Genomic DNA, 17343 nt, shown 5'->3' on the forward strand with positions numbered 1-17343 from the left:
ATTACAGGAACTGACCCCAGCCCTCCCACCCGACACACAAAACTTATTGCCAGCAATAAATACTGGAAGGCTGAGACAGGAGGGTCGGGGAGACCACTTTGTGTAGCTGGCCCCGGCCCGACTGATCTAACAGCAGGAATAACCCACTTTGCCAAAGCACACCCCCATTACACTGAGGGATCATCTTCAACACCCAACCTTCATATCCTGAGACAAGCCGTATATAGCCCACGAAGATCTCCCCCACGGCACGAAAAACTCAGGGGGGGGCGCCAACTTGGACAAGAAGTACGTCCAGTGACTCAAGCCACTCACGTGACGCACCCCACCTAGGGACGGTCACCCCGGACAGGGCCTAACAGCAGGATTATAACCCCACTTTGCCAAAGCACATCCCCATCCACTTAGAGGATATTCTTCAACCACCAACTTACTTCCTGAGACAAGGCCGAGTATAGCCCACGAAGATCTCCCCCACGGCACGGAAAACTCGGGGGGGCGCCAACCCGGACAAGAGATCACTTCAGTGACTCAAGCCCCACTCAAAGTGACTCAGCCCCTGTAATAGGGTTAGAGGCAGAGAATCCCAGTGGAGAGAGGGGAACCGGCCAGGCAGAGACAGCAAGGGCGGTTCGTTGCTCCAGTGCCTTTCCGTTCACCTTCACACTCCTGGGCCAGAATAGACTCAATCATAGGACCTACTGAAGAGATGAGTCTTCAATAGAGACTTAAAGGTCGAGACCGAGTCTGCGTCTCTCACATGGGTAGGCAGACCATTCCATGAAAATGGAGCTCCATAGGAGAAAGCCCTGCCTCCAGCTGTTTGCTTAGAAATTCTAGGGACAGTAAGGAGGCCTGCGTCTTGTGACCGTAGCGTACGTGTAGGTATGTACGGCAGGACCAAATCTGAAAGATGGTTAGGAGCAAGCCCATGTAATGCTAGGTTAGCAGTAAAACCTTGAAATCAGCCCTAGCCTTAACAGGAAGCCAGTGTAGAAAGGCTAGCACTGGAATAATATGATCAAATTCTTTGGTTCTAGTCAAGATTCTAGCAGCCGTGTTTATCACTAATTTAAGTTTATTTAGTGCTTTATCCGGGTAGCCGGAAAGTAGAGCATTGCAGTAGTCTAACCTAGAAGTAACAAAAGCATGGATTAATTTTTCTGCATCATTTTTGGACAGAAAGTTTCAGATTTTTGCAATGTTACGTAGATGGAAAAAAGCTGTCCTTGAAACAATCTTGATATGTTCGTCAAAAGAGGGATCAGGGTCCAGAGTAACGCCGAGGTACTAGTTTTATTTGAGACGACTGTACAACCATCAAGATTAATTGTCMGATTCAACAGAAGATCTCTTTGTTTCTTGGGACCTAGAACAAGCATCTCTGTTTTGTCTTAGTTTAAAAGTAGAAAGTTTGCAGCCATCCACTTCCTTATGTCTGAAACACAGGCTTCTAGGGAGGGCAATTTTGGGGCTTCACCATGTCTCATTGAAATGTACAGCTGTGTGTCATCCGCATAGCAGTGAAAGTTAACATTATGTTTTCGAATGACATCCYCAAGAGGTAAAATATATAGTGAAAACAATAGTGGTCCTAAAACGGAACCTTGAGGAACACCGAAATGTACAGTTGATTTGTCAGAGGACAAACCATTCACAGAGACAAACTGATATCTTTCCGACAGATAAGATCTAAACCAGGCCATAACTTGTCCGTGTAGACCAATTTGGGTTTCCAATCTCTCCAAAAGAATGTGGTGATCGATGGTATCAAAAACAGCACTAAGGTCTAGGAGCACGAGGACAGATGCAGAGCCTCGGTCTGACGCCATTAAAAGGTCATTTACCACCTTCACAAGTGCAGTCTCAGTGCTATGATGGGGTCTAAAACCAGACTGAAGCATTTCGTATACATTGTTTGTCTTCAGGAAGGCAGTGAGTTGCTGTGCAACAGCCTTTTCAATTTTTTTTGAGAGGAATGGAAGATTCGATATAGGCCGATAGTTTTTTATATTTTCTGGGTCAAGGTTTGGCTTTTTCAAGAGAGGCTTTATTACTGCCACTTTTAGTGAGTTTGGTACACATCCGGTGGATAGAGAGCCGTTTATTATGTTCAACATAGGAGGGCCAAGCACAGGAAGCAGCTCTTTCATTAGTTTAGTTGGAATAGGGTCCAGTATGCAGCTTGAAGGTTTAGAGGCCATGATTATTTTCATCATTGTGTCAAGAGATATAGTACTAAAACACTTGAGTGTCTCTCTTGATCCTAGGTCCTGGCCGAGTTGTGCAGACTCAGGACAACTGAGCTTTGGAGGAATACGCAGATTTAAAGAGGAGTCCGTAATTTGCTTTCTAATGATCATGATCTTTTCCTCAAAGAAGTTCATGAATGTATTACTGCTGAAGTGAAAGCCATCCTCCCTTGGGGAATGCTGCTTTTTAGTTAGCTTTGCGACAGTATCAAAAATAAATTTTGGATTGTTCTTATTTTCCTCAATTAAGTTGGAAAAATAGGATGATCGAGCAGCAGTGAGGGCTCTTCGATACTGCACGGTACTGTCTTTCCAAGCTAGTCGGAAGACTTCCAGTTTGGTGTGGCACCATTTCCGTTCCAATTTTCTGGAAGCTTGCTTCAGAGCTTGGGTATTTTCTGTATACCAGGGAGCTAGTTTCTTATGACAAATGTTTTTAGTTTTTGGCGGTGCAACTGCATCTAGGGTATTGCGCAAGGTTAAATTGAGTTCCTCAGTTAGGCGGTTAACTGATTTTTGTCCTCTGACGTCCTTGGGTAGGCAGAGGGAGTCTGGAAGGGCATCAAGGAATCTTTGGGTTGTCTGAGAATTTATAGCACGACTTTTGATGCTCCTTGGTTGTGGTCTGAGCAGATTATTTGTTGCGATTACAAACGTAATAAAATGGTGGTCCAATAGGATTATGGGGAAAAACTTTAAAATCCACAACATTTATTCCATGGGACAAAACTAGGTCCAGAGTATGACTGTGACAGTGAGTAGGTCCAGAGACATGTTGTGTTGGACAAAACCCACTGAGTCGATGATGCCTCCGAAAGCCTTTTGGAGTGGGTCTGTGGACTTTTCCATGTGAATATTAAAATCACCCAAAATGTGAATATTATCTGCTATGACTACAAGGTCCGATAGGAATTCAGGGAACTCAGTGAGGAACGCTGTATATGACCCAGGAAGCCTGTAAACAGTAGCTATAAAAAGTGATTGAGTAGGCTGCATAGATTTCATGACTAGAAGCTCAAATGACGAAAACGTTTWGTTTTTTTTGTAAATTGAAATTTGCTATCGTAAATGTTAGCAACACCTCCGCCTTTCTGGGATGCGCGGGGGATATGGTCACTAGTGTAGCCAGGAGGTGAGGCCTCATTTAACACAGTAAATTCATCAGGCTTAAGCCATGTTTCAGTCAGGCCAATCACATCAAGATTATGATCAGTGATTAGTTCATTGACTATAACTAACTTTGAAGTGAGGGATCTAACATTAAGTAGCCCTATTTTGAGATGTGAGGTATCACGATCTCTTTCAATAATGGCAGGAATGGAGGAGGTCTTTATTCYAGTGAGATTGCTAAGGCGAACACTGCCATGTTTAGTTTTGCCCAACCTAGGTCGAGGCACAGACACGGTCTCAATGGGGATAGCTGAGCTGACTACACTGATTGTGCTAGTGGCTGACTAACAGCCTGCTGCCTGGCCTGCACCCTATTTCATTGTGGAGCTAGAGGAGTTAGAGCCCTGTCTATGTTGGTAGATAAGATGAGAGCACCCCTCCAGCTAGGATGGAGTCAGTCACTCCTCAACAGGCCAGGCTTGGTCCTGTTTGTGGGTGAGTCCCAGAAAGAGGGCCAATTATCTACAAATTCTATATTTTGGGAGGGGCAGAAAACCGTTTTCAACCAGCGATTGAGTTGTGAGACTCTGCTGTAAAGCTCATCACTCCCCCTAACTGGGASGGGGCCAGAGACAATTACTCAATGCCGACACATATTTCTAGCTGATTTACAGGCTGAGGCTATGTTGCGCTTGGTGACCTCTGACTKTTTCATCCTAACATCGTTGGTGCCGACGTGGATAACAATATCTCTATAATCTCTACACTCGCCAGTTTTAGCTTTAGCCAGCACCATCTTCAGATTAGCCTTAACGTCGGTAGCCCTGCCCCCTGGTAAACAGTGTATGATCTCTGGATGATTAGTTTTAAGTCTAATACTGTGGGTAATGGAGTCGCCAATGACTAGGGTTTTCAATTTGTCAGAGCTAATGATGGGAAGCTTCAATGTCACGACTCCCACCGAAGGTGGCTCCTCTTCCTGTTCGGGCGGCGCTCGGTGGTCGTCGTCACCGTTCTACTAGCTGCCACCGATCCCTTTTTCCCTTTTCTGTTGGTTTTGTCTTATTGGTTACACCTGTTTCTTGTTTAGGTTTTAGTTGGGCTATTTAAGCCGGTATGCCCGCCTGCTCTTTGTGCGGGCTTATTTTTCCTCTGTTCATGTTTGTGGTTGTGCGATTTCCTTTGTTTTTCCTCCGGACTGGTTGGGTCCTGGTTTTGGGCCGGTCTTGTTATTTGCGCCTGGTGTTTTGGCGTGACCATTGTCCCTGCGCCAGAATAAAACACTGTTCTTTACCCTCTGCTTCCTGCGCCTGACTCCGGAACCCACTACGCATAGATTGCATGACATTCAATAACAGCATCAATAACATCCAACACACTGAGAAACAACCAGACGTATTGTTTGTGTGTGTGAGTGTGAGTGTGTGTGTACTGTATCACGTACCTATGAGGTCAGGACTACTTATGGTTTTCTGTTCTACCTGATAATGAATTGCACACACCTTGGTGTCCCAGCTCTATATCAATCGCATATTAGGGGAAGAATGGGGGAAAAAAGCAGTGAAACTGGTTTCAAGGTCCAGATTTGAATTTGCACCGTCTCTCAATAGTCTGTAGACATGTCCAGACATTCACAGACACTAGGCTACTCSCCGAAGTCTATACTCTCTATACCACCTCCTCCTGGGCCATCTGCTACAGTAGTTCCATTCCAACAACCCACCCATCTATTCATCAATTCACTGATTAGAAATCCCTTCACACGTTATCCTCCATGATGGGCTTCAGATCACATGCAACTGACACTGCCTTGTCTCTCAATGAATTTGATGCTTTTCTAACAGTCTTCTAGTTAACATTTTACTTTATAGGGGTGGGTACACATTACACACTCATGAAACCAGTCATAACACCTTTATGGGTGTCGTTGTATCATTCATGACAACCTTCACGACTCTTTATTCAACAACATTCATAAGGGGTTTTGAGTATGAAGGTTGTTGTGAATGATACTACAACATTCATGAAGGGATCGTGGTTTCATAAAGGTGTTATGAATGCCTTAAGTACACCCACCATAGTAAACTGTTACCGCTATCCCTCCACCTCCCATCTCTCTCCCTCTATAATCAACACCTGAGTAAATCACCAGCGAGGCTGATCCTATTTGCTAGTTGCCAGTGACAACAGGGGAGAGCCGTCTGTTGGTCCGGAGCTGCCCCAGTGGACCCTGGGAGAAGAGAGGAGGAGAGACGAAGGGGATGTTAGTGTTTCTTCCATGTATCGAGCCGTCCCCTCATCTGTCAGACGTGTTTTTCTCCTATGCTGGCAACGTATGTGGAAATGGGGATGATGGGAGATGGAGAGAAGCCATTGGGAGAATGGGATTGTGGAATAAATGGATTGGAATGAGACAGGGGAGATGTTGCCTCCCTTTTACATTCTTACTTAGGCTATTCTATCAGTCTCTTTCAGTTACTGCAACTCTCAATTCTTCATGTTGCCTGTATTCCCCAGTCATACTTTCTAAAATCATTCACTCAACACACCACCTACAGTCCTGCACCACCAAATGATTAACCCATCCACCAATTTCCATATCCTAAAATTAATCTAGAGGGACTGACCTTCTCTCAGACGGTTAATAATAGCTTACCTTACTGGCATTCTTCAAGTTATTTTGGCTGTGGTCTAGGTAGGAGACATTGAGAGGAAAGGGCAGAGACTTAACAGATTCACAGAATGTCTAGTGCTATTGCCAAAGAGAATGATTCAACAACAACAATATCTGTGATGATGGAGTATCAGGCCTCATTTATTATGGAAAGGCCTAAATCACAACATACCTTGGTGTCAAATTACAATAGCTTCTTGAAGGCAAGGGTTGTACAACGTATAATTTGGTGAAATCACCTGTTGCACTTTTTGTGAGACTTTTTGTGAGACTTTCCTCGCACATAGCACGTAGCTATGACCCCAGTGAAATGGTCTTCTCACCTCTGCCTGCTCAAATGTTGTTTTATAGTGTCACAGACAAATTAGTGGTGGTCTAGAAAGGTCCTACCTGTCACATTTTTCAAGATGATCAATAAAATAGATGTGATGTCTAATCATATACTTTTGGGGATCGAGTGATATGATTGGTCCTCCACACTCGAGCAGGGTGGGCCGTTGAGAGCTGAAAAGTAACTAGCTAATCAAATCAACAACAAAACATTTTTGGAGTGCAAGACTCTACACATACGTGAGGCCCTCCAGGAACAGGAACAGGAACTGATCTATGAAGTCCAAATCCAAATAATGCGAAATCACACACGGATGAGAGTGGAGGTGCAAACTAAAGCACTCCTCTCACCACTCTTGGGTTTATGGTTACAGCATATCAACATGCCTAGTAGATTCCCTCTTCTTTGCATTGTGCATTTGTCTCTCTTCTTTCTCACTGTCCATGTCCTTTGTATCTGTCTGTCAGTTGATGCGGCGAAGCTGTAGTCAGGGGACCCTCTTGGTCGCCACATCGCGTTACGCGAGCTCTATCCCTGTGGCTCCGCCCTCACTACAAGCCAGGCTCCTCCTCTTCCTGAGCCAGCATTTCCATGACATCGAGAATCTCCTCAGCTGGAACTTCTGGTTCAAGAACCGAGGTCTACGTCAGAAGAATTTGTATGTGTAACAGGAAAACACACAGATTATTCTAGCTACATGCATTTCTATCAGCACGCCATGGTCTAAGATTAATGTGTGTTATCTTCCGGTCCCAAATCGTTCCCTATCCCTCCCCCTTGCGCCTTACCCTTCAATGCACGATCTGTAAGGCTAAGGGGAATGTGTAGGGAGCGAAGTGGAACTGACTGTCCCAACTCCATAAACATTGCCCTCAGCCCAACCCCTGTCTCTTTCCCCTCACAGTTTCTATGGTTACACCCAGCAGAACTATGGGGACAACGTTGCAGCTGCTTATTACATCATTAGCCTCAAGGGAGGATTCAGGTAACTGTTATGCCATTTTGGGCTGCCCATAACTGCCTGTTCATGCCCCCTTTTTGACCTGTTGGTGAGTATTAGTGTGCTTTTTTTGTCGTGTTTTTGGATGTTTTTTGTTGTTTTTCTATTTGCTGATCACTGTGTCGCTCACTTGTTGTTAGTGATGACTAGTCTGTTGTCCCTCGAGGTTTGCAAGACAGTCAGAGTGGTTCCGATCAGACAGAAGAGGGAAGTTCAACTGGGATTTCATGAACCGCCGGGACAGCGCCATAGAGGAAGTGGATGTCAGCAACACACTCATTAACTACACAGGCCTGGAAAACCTGGGTACATACCACTTTATTCATGTCTGGGGGGTGGGGATTTGTATTTATTTCAGCATGCAGGATCAATAAGCAAGTTACCCTTCATAAATATTCATGGGTAACTTTGCATTTTGGTTCATATGTATTTTTATTTATGTACAGTCGTGGCCAAAAGTTTTGAGAATGACACAAATATTAATTTTCACAAAGTCTGCTGCCTCAGTTTGTATGATGGCAATTTGCATATACTCCAGAATGTTATGAAGAGTGATCAGATGAATTGCAATTAATTGCAAAGGCCCTCTTCGCCATGCAAATGAACTGAATCCCCTAAAAAACATGGCCACTGCATTTCAGCCCTGCCACAAAAGGACCAGCTGACATCATGTCAGTGATTCTCTAGTTAACACAGGTGTGAGTGTTGACGAGGACAAGGCTCGCTGATTGAGTTCGATAAACAGACTGGAAGCTTCAAAAGGAGGGTGGTGCTTGGAATCATTGTTCTTCCTCTGTCAACCATGGTTGCCTGCAAGGAAACACGTGCCGTCATCATTGCTTTGCACAAAAAGGGCTTCACAGGCAAGGATATTGCTGCCAGTAAGATTGCACCTAAATCAACCATTTATCGGATCATCAAGAACTTCAAGGAGAGCGGTTCAATTGTTGTGAAGAAGGCTTCAGGGCGCCCAAGAAAGTCCAGCAAGCGCCAGGACCGTCTCCTAAAGTTGATTCAGCTGCGGAATCGGGGCACAACCAGTACAGAGCTAGCTCAGGAATGGCAGAAGGCAGGTGTAAGTGCATCTGCACGCACAGTGAGGCGAAGACTTTTGGAGGATGGCCTGTTGTCAAGAAGGCAGCAAAGAAGCACTTCTCTCCAGGAAAACATCAGGGACAGGACTGATATTTCTGCAAAAGGTACAGGGATTGACTGCTGAGGACTGGGGTAAAGTCATTTTCTCTGATGAATCCTCTTACGATTGTTTGGAGGGCCCCAGGAAAAAAGCTTGTCCGGAGAAGACAAGGTGAGCACTACCATCAGTCCTGTGCTCATGCCAACAGTAAAGCATCCTGAGAACATTCCGTGTTGGGGTTGCTTCTCAGCCAAGGGAGTGGGCTCACTCACAATTTTGCCTTAGAACACAGCCATGAATAAAAGAATGGTACCAACACATCCTCGAGAGCAACTTCTCCCAACCATCCAGGAACAGTTTGGTGACAACAATGCCTTTTCCAAGCATAGATGGGCACCTTGCCATAAGTGGCCGGAACAAAACATCGATATTTGGGTCCATGGCCAATCAACTCCCCCAGACCCTAATCCCATTGAGAACTTGTGGTCAATCCTCAAGAGGCGGGTGAACAAACAAAAACCCATAAATTCTGACAAACTCCAAGATAATTATAAAAGAATGGGCTGCCATCAGTCAGGATGTGGCCCAGAAGTTTAATTGACCAGCATGCCAGGGCGGATTGCAGTGGTCTTGAAAAAGAAGGGTCAGCACTGCAAATATTGACTCTGTGCATCAACTTCATATGATTGGCAATAAAAGCCTTGACACTATTGAAATGCTTGTAATTATTACTTCAGTATTCCATAGTAACATCTGACAAAAATATCTAAAAGACACTGAAGCAGAAAACTTTGTGGAAGTAATATGTGTTATTCTCAAACCTTTTGGCCACTACTGTACCCTATGCCAGTGGTATTCAACCTGTTTTCCCCACGTTTTCTTTTTTTTAAACAATAAATAACAGTTGGGAGTATTAATGAGTATTATACGAAATTTTACATTACTTTTCACAATGAAAATTGATTCTTAAAAATTATAATAGGCCTTTAATCTGTTACATATTCACTATAAAATTACTCTTAATTTGACCGCATGATTTTATGTTAAAAAGTTATACGACTCTGCGGATGGTGGTCCTTCAAGCTTTCGCAGTGATTTTGGTGATCCCCGGAATGGAAAAGGTTGGGACCACTGCTCTGTGCTGTAAAACGTAACTCCTTTTCTACTTCTCTCTCCTCTTCTCTCTCTCTCTCTCTCTCCTCTCTCTCTCTCTCTCTCTCTCTCTCTCTCTCTCTCTCTCTCTCTCTCTCGCTCTCGCTCTCTCTCTCTCTCTCTCTCTCTCTCTCTCTCTCTCTCTCTCTCCCTCGCTCTCTCTCTCTCTCTCTTCTCTCTCTCCTCTCTCTCTCTCTCTCTCTCTCTCTCTCTCTCTCTCTCCTCTCTTCTCTCTCTCTCTCTCTCCGCTCTCTCTCTCTCATCTCTCTCGCTCTCTCTCTCTCTCTTCTCTCTCTCTTCTCTCTCTCATCTCTCTCTCTCTCTCTCTCTCTCTCAGTGATACAGCTGGGGCTGCTTACTCTCTCTGTGAGTGGCTGCGCTGTGGTGGATGACTGGTTCCTGTCCCGCCTCCATATCTCCCAAGACACCCTGGAGGAGCTGGACATTTCCAACTGTCCCTGAATCTCTGTGGGGGGCCTGGCCACACTGCAGAATCTGAGGTACAGTCACCCACTCGCTTCGTCCTTAAAATGTATTGGAGGAAAAAAATACAACGTCCCTCTCTTTGGACCTTCTCCTCCCATGTGTTTTGAGAAGAAGGTGAGGAGAGAGGACACAAGGAATCAAGGGAAGATTCATTGAGAAAGAGACAAAATCACTCAAATGTCCATGCACCTCCTCATGGCAGTTGCCTAAGATATATTAGCATATGTATATATAGGGGTCAATGGACTCCTTAACTTCATTAATTGATACACAAGAGGAAGAGAAGGAAGGTTTGTATCAGGGGTCTGCGGTGGCTGGATGTGTCCTCCCTCCCCAGGCTCCAGAACCCTGGGCTGGTCGCCATCCTGCTGGAGGAGATGCTTCCTCACTGCCATGTTACTGCTGTTGTGTACGACCACAGCCTGACCTACAGCCCCACACAGACAGACTCCCGGACACGGATAGAGGCCTAGACACAGATAAAGTCAGGACCTCAAAGACAGACTAGAGAAGTGGAGAGGCACAATTAAATTTGGGCATGGTGACAAATGCACATACAAGCAGTCTGATCGTATTCACTCTCTTTCTGTCTCTTTAACTAACACTCACACAGACAAACAGGCTGGGAGGGATGCCAATTTAGTTTGTGATGTAGAACCTTACTGATGAAAAAAAATCTAAATTTACAGATAAGTGTTTTACTTATTTGTTGAGCATCATTGTCCTCCTTAAGCTATCAAAATTACCTGGAATGCAAGTGATAGTCCCAAAAAGCACAAACCAGATGGTATGGCGTATCGTTGCAGAATGCTGTTGTAGCCATGCTGATTAAGTGCGCCTTGAATTCTAAATAAATCACAGACATGTCATCAGCAAAGCACCATCACACCTCCAAGCTTCACGGTGGAAACCACACATGCATTGATCATCCGTTCACCTACTCTGTGTCTCACAAAGACACAGCTGTTGGAACCAAAAATCTCAAATTTGGACTCATCAGACCAAAGGACAGATTTCCACCGGTCTAATGTCCATTGCTCATGTTTCTTGGCCCAAGCAAGTCTCTTCTTATTGGTGTCTTTTAGTAGTGGTTTCTTTGCAGCAATTTGACCATGAAGGCCTGATTCACGCATTCTCCTCTGGGAAGCATTTGGGATGTAATTTCTGAGGCTGGTAACTCCAATGAACTTATCCTCTGCCGCAGAGGTAACTCTGGGTCTTCCTTTCATGTGGCGATCCTCATTAGAGACAGTTTTATCATAGCGTTGATGGTTTTTGCGACTGCACTTGAAGAAACTTTCAATGTTTTAGAAATGTTCTGTATTGACTGAACTTCATATCTTAAAGTATTAATGGACTGTCATTTCTCTTTGCTTATTTGAGCTGTTCTTGGCATAATATGGACTTGGTATTTTACCAAATAGGGCTATCTTGTGTATACCAACCCTACCTTGTCACAACACAACTGACTGGCTCAAACTCGTTAAGAAGGAAAGAAATTACACTAATGAACTTTTAAGGCACACCTTAATTGAAATGCATTCCAGGTGACTACCTCATGAATCTGGTTGAGAGAATGCCAAGAGTGTGCAAAGCTGTCATCAAGGTAAAGGGTGGCTACTTTGAAGAATCTCAAATATAATTTGATTTGTTTAACACTTTTTTGATTACTACATGATTCTATATGTGTTATTTAATAGTTTTGATATCTTCACTATTATTCTACTGTAGAACATAGTAAAAATAAAGAAAAACCCTGGAATGAGTAGGTGTGGTACTGTATATATGATGATGGTACGGATTATTATTATACATTGTATTGGTGACGCAATTAAATATTTATTTGTAAAGTATGCTTCGTGTTGTACATCTGGATCAATACAGACATTTATAGAGCAGACACAGAAAACCAAATGGACAGATGTTATGGTTAGCATTTTAAAACGTGTGTGAATCTTATTAACTATAAGTGAGGGATGTAAATCCTATAATCCTTTGAGACTGAAGAGTGGAGAGGAGACCTTAAAGGTGCGGTTGAATAATAGGAATAACCATTCAAGAGGTAAACAGAGGGATGAACATATTTTGTAGATTGAGGTAATTGTGTATTAACTACATGATATACTGTTGCAATCATACTTTAACAAAAAAATGCTGTCATGAGCTCATGCTTAAACTACTTCTGCAGGTACATATAACCATATTGAGTCATCTCAGTGATATTATTTGCTTATCTTTGCTAAATGATGACAATGTAACCGATTGTGTTTTACTTGCACGATACAAAACAGCTCGGCTAATATATAAATCCAACCGCGATCTGCAAAAGTAGGGCAACGCGTGCGCATGTGCTTGTTTCTTGTTGGAATAGTTCTTATGCGGAAGTTAGCAACACGGAATTAATTCGCGACGGACAACAACAATCATATCGCAACTGTACGAATCAACTTGCATATTTAGCAAGTTAAGTTAAACATACGGGAGCAACACACACAATAGCATACACATCTGTGTAGGATTAGTCTAGACGAATAAATGTCTGATGTACCAGGTATACCGTTTTTCATCTTGGACTGGCCTTTGCTTGAAAATTAACTGCAGCCAGCCAGCCAGCTAGCTAATTTAGCTAGCTACATTGCTAGCTAGCTGCCTAGGTAAAGCTAGTCAACTAAAGCGTTCAGCATTGTGGTTAGCTACTTGTAAATAGTAACATGACATGGATTTGTTTCGTATTTTCCAGAAGCTTCTAACAGAGAAGAGGTCGAGGACAACACCCCAGAACCAGAGGTAAGAAATACTACATCTGTGGTTAGGAATTGTCATTGTGTGTGCATGCCTTGCCCTATGGATGGATACCTGGCTGGCTAACGTTAGCCAATAACTAGCTAGTAGCTAGTTGTCACGACTAGTTTGTCAGGCACACGGTTAGTAGAGAACCTGTCATGACTTGTCACCAATCGTAGACTGTGTATTCTGCATCCATTGACATGTTGACACACCGACACTGTATTGGCATGCAATACAATGTATAGTTTCTTATGATGTGCATAAAACCAAGCAAGGATTATATTGTAATGTTCTTGATCAAACTAATGTTTCCATGTTTACACTGAATTTCCTCTTGATTTCTGCTAGGAGCAGTCAGACGATAGCAGTGACGACGGCGAGGCATCAGGGGACACAGAGAGTAGGTGTCAAAAACCTCAAGGTTTTGCTGTCAACACCAAAGTCTCATATTTTCATCAGAATAATTATTTGTTTATTTCGTACAGTGGATTTCCTGCGCAATCTCTTCTCTAAAACCTTGGGCATATCTGGAGAGAAGGTTTTGGATGAGCTGACTCTTGAGGGGGTGGCCAGTTACATACAGAGTGACAAATGTGAGTATATTATTAATTTCTAACCCAGTGTGTACACATTTCATGTAGGGGTTGATGACTATGTAGCCCAGCAAACAGTGCATCTGTCAGCATCTAGGTCTAGTGTACATGTGCCATTAGTCAACACAAGAAAACAGACTGTATTAGGAATAACATAATCTGTCTAGCCTGAGGCCATATAATTTGCTGAACAACATACCAATATTTAAGTATGTTACTACAACTACCTGACTATGTGATACTGCTTCAATGGTTAACAAACGGTACAATCCAGGAAGTTAAAGGAATCTCTCTGCTCCTCTATCCTCCACAGGCAAAAACATAATCTGTATGGTGGGGGCAGGGATCTCTACATGTGAGTAACTCCCCATCTTGCATAACTGTGGGCTGAACATAACATAATTAGTCGAGGCCTGTTTTGTTGGACAAATAAGACACTTAGCCCAAATACAAATAGATTTCCCTCTAAATTATGTGTATAATGTACCCACCACTTTTGTGATGATGACACTGCCCCTCTGTCCCCCTCAGCGGCTGGGATCCCTGACTTCCGCTCCCCAGACACGGGGCTCTATGCTAACCTGCAGAAGTACAGCTTGCCATACCCTGAGGCTATCTTCCAGATAGACTACTTTAAGGTCTGAAACTTTCTGTCGGATTCTTTTGGCTTAAGAAAGTAATTAGCTTGCTACACTAACGATCTGCACAGATTATTTTGTTCTTTGCTGCTATCACCACTCAAGATTTACCTCTTTCTATATCAGAAACACCCTGAACCCTTCTTTGCCCTGGCCAGGGAGCTGTACCCAGGACAATTTAAGGTAGGATCTAGCTTATTTTCTGGCCTTTCATTTTCTTAACTTAATTTCCTGAATTGTGCAGTAGGTGCCTGTGTATTTTTAGGTATCACTAACAGCAGTGTTGTTGTATGTTAAGCCCACTGTATGTCACTACTTCATCAAGTTGCTGAAGGACAAGGGGCTACTCAAACGCTGCTACTCACAGGTTCGGTATTCTTTCATATCCTTTGTTCTGTGTCTGAGTTAGTCACCCACAGCCTGTATTGAATTGTTACCGGGGTCATCCATTTCGGTTTGTGCAGAATATTCACACCCTGGAAAGTGTAGCAGCAGGACTGGAGGGAGAGGACCTGATTGAAGCCCACGGCACCTTCTACACCTCACACTGTGTCAGCTTTATGTGCCGCAAAGAGTATGACTTGGACTGGATGAAAGGTTAGTGTATGTGGTACGGTAATATCTAACTGGGGTGGTTTAACAAAACGCTGTTATACCACCTAGGCAGACACTCATTTACATGTATATGCTAATTAAGTTGTCATTTAAAAGGAGTGTTCGTGCTATTAAAATAAGTGTTGAATTCTAATCTTGTTTACCTCTGACCTGCAGAGAAAATCTTCTCGGATGACATCCCCAAATGTGACAAGTGCAGCAATCTGGTGAAACCAGGTGAGTGACTGCCTTGTCATTTCCTTTTACTTCTTATCCCTCCTTACTTGAATATGCTCTCTCCCTTTTCAGTTCCTTATAGTTCAAAGTTCATACCTGTTTATTACACTTTCTTTGTAAAATACTTGATTTCTCCTTGTTCTCCATTTTCAGATATTGTTTTCTTTGGTGAGAATCTACCGAAGAGGTTCTTCACCTCAATGACCGTGGTGAGTGTGGTCTGGGTGTTGACTTGATAGACTACTTAGGTGCCTCTGTCTTTTCCATGAATGTGCAGATTTGAGTGTGTACACCCTTAATGAAGTGATGAACCATAATGAAAGGCACAGTACTGGTTCCTGTTACCGTCGTCTCCTGTTTCTTTTCTACTCCAGGACTTTCCTCGCTGTGATCTGCTGATTATAATGGGGACCTCCCTGCAGGTTCAGCCCTTTGCTGCTCTGGTTGGCAGGTGAGTCTTTCTGTCTGACTCTTCACAGAACCATGATTATAATGTTATCTGATAGACTACTATATTGGTATAGTGTTGCGTTTCAACATTTGTCCTCTTCAGCCATGTACTCAAGCATCAACAAGCTCATAAATGGTGTGTGATGGAATATATGTTTGTGTTTGCAGGGTTTCAAACAGCTGCCCCAGACTACTCATTAACCTGGAGAAAGCAGGTGGTGTAAGTCCTCTGTCCTGTCCCTCTGGATTTGCATTAGACTTTCCTTCCTCTATCCACCTCTGTATTTTAATGTGTATATCTGTCTGTCTGCGTCTCCCTGTAGGCAGATCCTCTATTAGGGATGATTGGCATTGGCGGAGGGATGGACTTTGACTCAGCGAAAGCATACAGGCGAGAAGCTATCACTTTCACTTGAACTACAGTGATAATGATGATGGTGGAGATGGTGTTGGAAGTTTTGCTGATGAATATTAATTGGTTATGATTTGTCTCTCTCAGGGATGTGGCTCATATTAGTACATGTGATGATGGATGCTTGGCACTTGCTGAGCTACTGGGATGGAAGGTAAATATACTGTACATGCTTAGTAAATACCCATATTCTATGGACCCATTCGTGATAAGAGTGAGACAGAGATGGTTGAATTCGATGAAAGTTCTTGAAATCTTAAAGTAGTCTTTTTTTCCTTCTCTTTTTCGCTCACCATTCTCACACTCCCTCTCTCCCTCTCTCCATTATCTATCTTTCTCCAAGGTGGAGCTGGAAGAGATGGTGAAACGGGAGCATGAGAAGATTAACAGCAAAGCCGAAGAGAAACAGACAAATCAGAGCTCTGGAGCTGCAGGGAAGGCGGAGTCAGGGAAGGCGGAGTCAGGGAAGGCGGAGTCAGGGAAGGCGGAGTCAGGGAAGGCGGAGTCAGGGAAGGCGGAGTCAGGGAAGGCGGAGTCAGGGAAGGCGGAGTCAGGGAAGGCGGAGTCAGGGAAGGCGGAGTCAGGGAAGGCGGAGTCAGGGAAGGCGGAGTCAGGGAAGGCGGAGTCAGGGAAGGCGGAGGTAGAATAACTAATGAGAGGCCGGCCGGCTCCAACCCATCACTTGGCTTCAGTCTGGAAGCAGAGTTCCATACATTAACCTGGACTGTGCTCTACTGTCTGTTTTGGATTTTCTCCCTTTAGTTTGCACTTTACTAACTTCTCTCTCCTCTCCAACCTCTGTTTGACATAAACCCACCTCCTGACTCCTACTGTGTGTATTGGTCTGTCTTTTGACAGTTCCCACAGATGGAGTTTATAGCAATACACACTAGAATGATTATACTTTTCCTTYTGAGGGAGAGACCTACAGACACTGAGCTGTCAGCATGCCAACTAGCTCTGTTGAGTCATATAGTTGATGATTTTAGACTGAAATGACAAAGTATAGAGGGCATGGCAGGGTAACAAAGATGATGAATATCTGATTMATCTGCTGATGCAGTGACACAACTACTGTAAATAAAATGGGGGAAAAAGTATAATATAGCATATTATGACTTACTATTTATAATCAATTATAATTATGGATTTGTTTTTCATGACATTGCTTTCTGTGCTCCTTGTTTCTATCAATTGTTTGAATATAATTATTTTTAACAATATGTTTTAATCTATTAAGCGTACCTGTGACATTTAGTTTCTCTACTTCCTGTAGCTGTTGGTGTAGGACGGTTTCTATTTCAGCACAAATGATGCAGCAGGAAGTTACCACAGTGGTGTGAGATGATGTCGCAGTACATCTCTGGTGTTGACCAAATGCAACTCGATGCTTTCTAAAAGGTTGCGTGTGATACAAGTAAAAACACGAAATAAAATGTCAGTCTCCCGCTGAATTTGGTATTTTTCATACACATACAGTACATTTAAGCAT

The 17343-nt window shown here is 43.5% G+C and overlaps 1 protein-coding gene and 1 pseudogene across 1 annotated transcript; both read left to right on the forward strand.

Annotated features, from left to right (window-relative positions):
• The window catches only part of LOC111949750 (distal membrane-arm assembly complex protein 2-like), an 18837-nt pseudogene extending 8168 nt beyond the window's left edge, over positions 1 to 10669 (forward strand).
• Positions 10670 to 12503: 1834 nt separating this feature from the next.
• Positions 12504 to 17305, forward strand: sirt2 (sirtuin 2 (silent mating type information regulation 2, homolog) 2 (S. cerevisiae)). The gene is made up of 16 exons (XM_023966770.1): positions 12504 to 12691; positions 12881 to 12927; positions 13276 to 13327; positions 13413 to 13520; positions 13834 to 13875; positions 14052 to 14158; positions 14285 to 14341; positions 14457 to 14525; positions 14623 to 14755; positions 14930 to 14989; positions 15143 to 15198; positions 15364 to 15440; positions 15608 to 15659; positions 15763 to 15830; positions 15939 to 16005; positions 16195 to 17305. Exons 1-16 carry the CDS (start codon positions 12676 to 12678, stop codon positions 16498 to 16500), a joined length of 1317 nt encoding a protein of 438 aa, XP_023822538.1. The 5' UTR covers positions 12504 to 12675; the 3' UTR covers positions 16501 to 17305.
• Positions 17306 to 17343: the final 38 nt, after the last annotated feature.

The sequence above is a fragment of the Salvelinus sp. IW2-2015 genome, linkage group LG22, assembly GCF_002910315.2.
Source record: "Salvelinus sp. IW2-2015 linkage group LG22, ASM291031v2, whole genome shotgun sequence".
Lineage (NCBI taxonomy): Eukaryota > Metazoa > Chordata > Actinopteri > Salmoniformes > Salmonidae > Salvelinus > Salvelinus sp. IW2-2015.

What these genes read in the sequence shown, in the direction of transcription:
- sirt2 (XM_023966770.1), top strand. An exon ending in TTTGCTGCTCTGGTTGGCAG is followed by an intron (nt 15,441 to 15,607) that starts GTGAGTCTTTCT and finishes TTGTGTTTGCAG; the next exon opens with GGTTTCAAACAGCTGCCCCA. An exon ending in GACTCAGCGAAAGCATACAG is followed by an intron (nt 15,831 to 15,938) that starts GCGAGAAGCTAT and finishes TGTCTCTCTCAG; the next exon opens with GGATGTGGCTCATATTAGTA.